At 40.5% G+C, this 5,131-nt stretch overlaps 1 protein-coding gene across 1 annotated transcript; it reads left to right on the top strand.

Annotated features, from left to right (window-relative positions):
* Window positions 1–397: 397 nt before the first annotated feature.
* LOC104468494 (protein FAM115C-like) lies at window positions 398–1,937 on the top strand. Its single transcript, XM_010082639.1, is given in 3 exon segments — window positions 398–682; window positions 1,684–1,822; window positions 1,825–1,937. Coding segments are annotated over 3 exon segments (537 nt in total).
* The last annotated feature ends 3,194 nt before the right edge of the window (window positions 1,938–5,131 follow it).

Below are 5,131 nucleotides of genomic sequence, written 5' to 3'. Positions count from 1 at the left end.
AATTCTTCTACAGACAGGATTAGATTTCCAAACCTCCTCTCCACTCCTGTAGCTGTGAGTACAGTCATCTGCAATGTCTGCAGCTCTGGCAAAAATAATTTGGACTTTTTTGCTCTTTGTGTTGACTAATGCTGAGAGTGGAAATGGAGCAGAATAGCATATAATATGCACATTAAACTTTTGCTTGTTGTTGATACATTTGATGCTCCAGCACAGGGGGAGGAAGCACATCACGGGCAGCATCCACTCATGACAAGCAACTGAAAGAATGAGTTAATGTAAAGAGAATTAATTGTATTTTTCTCACTGTGGTGTTCCATCCCATGAGCTTTCCTAGACAGGCTGCCAAGATTGTTGTTTACTTTCCCTGCAGGTTGGATGCCTGTCAGTGCCAGAGATGGTAGATGTGCAGTCCCTCCAAGCCAAGGGCCTTTGGGGTGCCATTCATGAGCTGGGCCACAATCAGCAGCAATCTGAATGGGAGTTTCCCCCTAACTCCACCGAAGCCACCTGCAATCTTTGGTCTGTTTATGAGAATGAGACTGTGTTGGGCATCCCAAGAGATAAGGCCCACAATGAACTTGCACCAGAATTTAGAAAGAAGAGGATTCAAGATTACGTTGAAAACGGAGCACAGCTGAAGGACTGGGAAGTATTTACTGCCCTGGAGACATACCTGCAGGTAATCTGCAGGCAAATTAAGCTTGCAACAGATTTATAAACTGATCATTTTAATTCAGGGCTGCTTCTTTCCTCTTTCCTTTTCCTCACTTTTTGCAACCACTTGATCTCTGCCTTGGATTATTTCTGTCTGTTGACTGTTAGTCTCCAGCAGTGTCTTTGTCTGTCCCCTCATAGGATTTCACAAACCAACATGAGTCAGTCATGATCTGTCTCTGAGTAGCACACTTCCCAGGGCTGCAGGGGAAAGTTTTTGAAGCAGACCTTAAGAATGTACTTGTTTTGAGTCATTTGTGATCTCAGTACAGTGTAAAGGTCATTGGTCTGTAGAATGTACCGGTTTGGGATATAATGGTAAACCACAGCCTTTGGGCATTATCAAGGATAATTGTTTCTTTTTTTAAATATGTTTTGTTTTGTTTTGTTTTGTTTTGTTTTGTTTTGTTTTGCCAGTCCTTCAGTTTTATTGGTGCAATACTTAATTCAGTAGCACCCAGGATTAGTTGACAGTACAAACACCAAGTGCAGAGTCACCGAGCAGGAAGCCTGTATTTTGTGCTGAGAGAAGAGAGTCTTATGTGTTATAAGTATGCAGAGATATTATATGTATACATACTTACGAGCATGCAGGGGTGGGTTGATATTTCTATAATTCTTTTTTCGAATAATTGTAACAACTGTAAAAAAACCCATGGCAGTCAAGCCTGTAAGTACAGCAAGGCCCTTCAGGATGAAAAGCACTTCTATAAATACTTGATATTTGGTTTTGTGTGAATACTAGAAATATAGGCTTGTTGAATAATCTGATGGTGTTAAAGGCTACTCTGATTCTTCAGCAGGCATTTAGAATTTGTCAGGTAGCTAAACTTACAAAAAAGAAAGAAAAATACCCTTTAAAAAGATCAATAACTAAATTTAGTAAAAGATTTTGTAAATAATGCAAGTAATTCTAAACTTCCACACATATGTTTTGTACTGTTTCTCTTTTCTTCTGATCCACAGCTGCAAGAGGCCTTTGGATGGGAAGCCTTCATGGAAATCCTTTCTGAATACCACAATATGTCTGAACTCCCAGATGATAATAACTCAAAAATGAATCTGTGGGCAGAAACCTTTTCTCGTCTGGTGAAAAAGAATTTGGCTCCTGGGGATGGCCAATCAAGGAGAGCCTTTCTCAGCAGCTGGCTGTTTCTTTCCCCAGTTGGTCAGATGATCTAATGAAGCAATATATCTCCTATGCAGGTTTTTGCTCATGAAAATGAAAATGTGATTGTCTGTGATAGAGCCAGTGCTCTGCAATAGTTTTAAATGGTGTCTGAATGGTATGGTATTCTAATGAATCTGAGAAGCAGCTCTACTTTGTGTGTGTGGTAGAAGAGTTCATTCTTGCATCCCTCCCAAGACTGCCATTGTGTGTTAGGGTCCCATTACTACCTTTCCCAACAGAAGTCATTTTAACCACAGAAGGGGAAATGTTTGCTGTCTTAATAACTGTGAAACAAAACAACCATTCCCATTTTTTGATTCCTCTGTTTCCTTGTCTCTAAAAGATTCTCTGTTCCAGACTTACTCTGGCTATGCAGAGTATGTTATAGATATGCAAAGTTTGTTAAGATCATTAGAAGAAGAGTAGGAACAGGGGGAAAAAAGTCACTTTAAAAATAGAGACACATTAGAAGATAATAAAGCTAGAAATAAATGGAAGAACTAAGGTGAAATTATGGCTACAGCAATGAGAAATTAGAACAATCTTTCAAAAGAAGACCCTGATGGACAGCATGGGAAAGATGCTGATCTTCTGTTAACATTTTGAAAGGGTTGCCTTCATGCTCTGCTTTCAGAGTTGGTAGCTGTGTCAGAAGCAAAACAGTGTCCAGACAGTGAAGTTACGACCTTGGTTCTCAGCCAGAATAAACCTGCAGACATCTAGTGAGTGTAAAATTGTGGCAACTCGCTCTGTGTGAAGATCTAAGACGGCAGGTGCCTCACCTCACAAGACTGAACGTATTGACAGGAAAGCAGCACTGGGGTCAGTTTACAATGGTCCATTTTCATCTCCAATCTAAATAATCAGATCAATGGCCCTTTCTTATATGATGCCCTGGAATTTCCTATATGTTAAAACTTTTTTATGGTGCGTTTTGAGATCCTGAGCCAAGTAGTTGCTTGTCTTGTGCATGTAGTTTCTTTTTCTAGTGAATGTTACAGAATTCTTGGTCTTACTGTTAAGGCCACTGGCACGCACCGCAACGGACAGCAGCAACAGGGTCAGAGGCTCTCTGCAATTCCTCCGGATCTCATGGGCCATAGCTGAGCAGATTCTTCAGCAAAAGAACCAGGAAGTAAAGGATACAAGAATCAATCATTTCTTTTCACTGTGCCCAGATAAACATATGTCAAACCTATGGATAATCCAAAGTCAATGAAGTGACCTGCACTAATAATACGACAAATTATTTACATGGACATCCAACAGCACATGTTATTGAGAAAGATCCCCCAAATCCTTCAACCATCCTGAACTTGAAAAACTTTATTCTATACTTTGAAGCCAAAAGTTCAAATGCTACTATTTTTTCTTCTGGCAAAGTCCTACAACTCCAGTTCTGTTTTGAAGTTTGGGGGATTCTAAGCTGAGAGCGAGCTGAAGACGTTGTGATCTGATTGTCAGCTAACAGTGTGTTATTATCTCTTCAGCCCCAAGGTTTGAAAACTTTCCGCAAAGCTAGTTTTAATATCTCAGAAAATTGAACTTGCTTCCCTTTCTACAGTAGAGGATATTCTTCCAAATTGGGTACTTTTGACATTGATATTTAATGTTTCTGTAGAACCTCTTTTTGTCCCTGGTGTTTTGTGGTATCTTTGATTAAAGCTTTTTGATTGTTCCTATCTGTTTGTACACAATATGATAACATACTGTTAACATATCTAGGATTCAGCAGTTATATCCAAGGTATTAGAAATGTTTCCTTCATAATGTACCAGCAGAGCATGAAGAATTGTGCTAGTGACTATTTTCATTTAGCATTTTCATCATGATCTCATGCTAATAAATCTTGCTGATACCACAAATATATGGGCATTGTTGGTACAGGGTGTGTCAATATTATCTGAAAACAATCAGATGTCACTGAAGACTATAGTATGGGAAATTGAGTGAAACTTTAAAGTGCAAAACTATTTTGAACTCATCATCGAGAGTTTCTCTTCTAAGGTAAGAGCTTATCAGTGGATGATGGCAGAGGGGAAAAAATCTGGGCATGTTAGTGCGTTGCTGAATAGCTTAAGATATACTGAAACTGAAATAAATGCAGAAGCTAATGGGGAGGGGGAGAGAGGAATTGGCCATAAGATTGATTTTGTTAAACATAGTTTGTTTAAGCCTTGAAAAAGTAATGTCTGGGAGAGTTTCTGTGACTATTCTCTATGAATACACCCTCTATGGAGGGCTAAACTTCAGAAATGACTGAGAAACCTACCTCAGATGTCAGTAACTGCATGAAACCCCTTCCAGAAGATATACTCAGTGATCTGCCTGTGCTCTCAGATGCTGGCCTGTCGCTCAGGCAGGTCTTCAGGTTTCCCCAACTGGACAGTATTAACATAACAGACATCTGATCTCTACCTATTGCCCCGGCTTCTCCCCTGGAAAGGAGTCTGAGTAATGTGGTGTTTTATTTTAAAACTGTAACACACACTCATGTGTTCAGGCATGGGTAGGTGCTCGTTACTGCTTCTTCACATTAAAATGAGGAAGAAAGGTAAGGAATTGTGCCTTCCACTCTGGGCAGAAGATTCATGATGACTCAGAGAATATGTCTGGCAGATTTCCCCTTGAGAAAATTTTCCTTTTGGAATTAAACTTAGTGCCAAGGTATTGTTGTCTCAAGACACAATAAGACTGCTGGGCAAAGCAGGAATCTAGTTTTAGAACCACCCAAGAAATGGGATAAAGTCTGCCCCACTTTCCAGCTAGGGGACTGAATATGGAAAACAACTGCTGCCTCCAAGATCAAGGGACAGAAAAACTAGACACAGTAGTTGGCAGAGTAGCTTGACACTAAGCAACTCAGCTCAGTGGTGCCTGAAGACACTTTACTACATTACTGAGGAAGCAGACAGACAGGGCTGTGTGGGACTTCTGAGGAGAGGAAAACTGGAGCCTTTTTGCAGTCACTAAGGAGAAGACAGAGCTGGAGTTGTGGAGTCCTGTCGGGGTGGCATAGGTATGAATATCACAGGGGAAGAGGAGCACAGGGTGTTAGCAATAAGGTATGAAAGAGGAGTTTTTCAGGTTACTGATGATGAAACAATCCCCATGGCTGAGGACAACTGGACTGACAAGGGCTTGTTACAGCTGAAGTGTTGAGACTACTTCAGGAGAACAATTTGGGGTTTGTTTAATGGCAGGCGTCAAGATGTGTGAGAAGAACAGGTCAGCAGCCCCTGA

Source organism: Pterocles gutturalis, unplaced genomic scaffold, assembly GCF_000699245.1.
Source record: "Pterocles gutturalis isolate BGI_N339 unplaced genomic scaffold, ASM69924v1 scaffold48884, whole genome shotgun sequence".
Classification (NCBI taxonomy): domain Eukaryota; kingdom Metazoa; phylum Chordata; class Aves; order Pterocliformes; family Pteroclidae; genus Pterocles; species Pterocles gutturalis.
The sequence above is the reverse complement of the archived record's forward strand: the minus strand, read 5'-3'. Positions and strand labels throughout refer to the sequence as shown.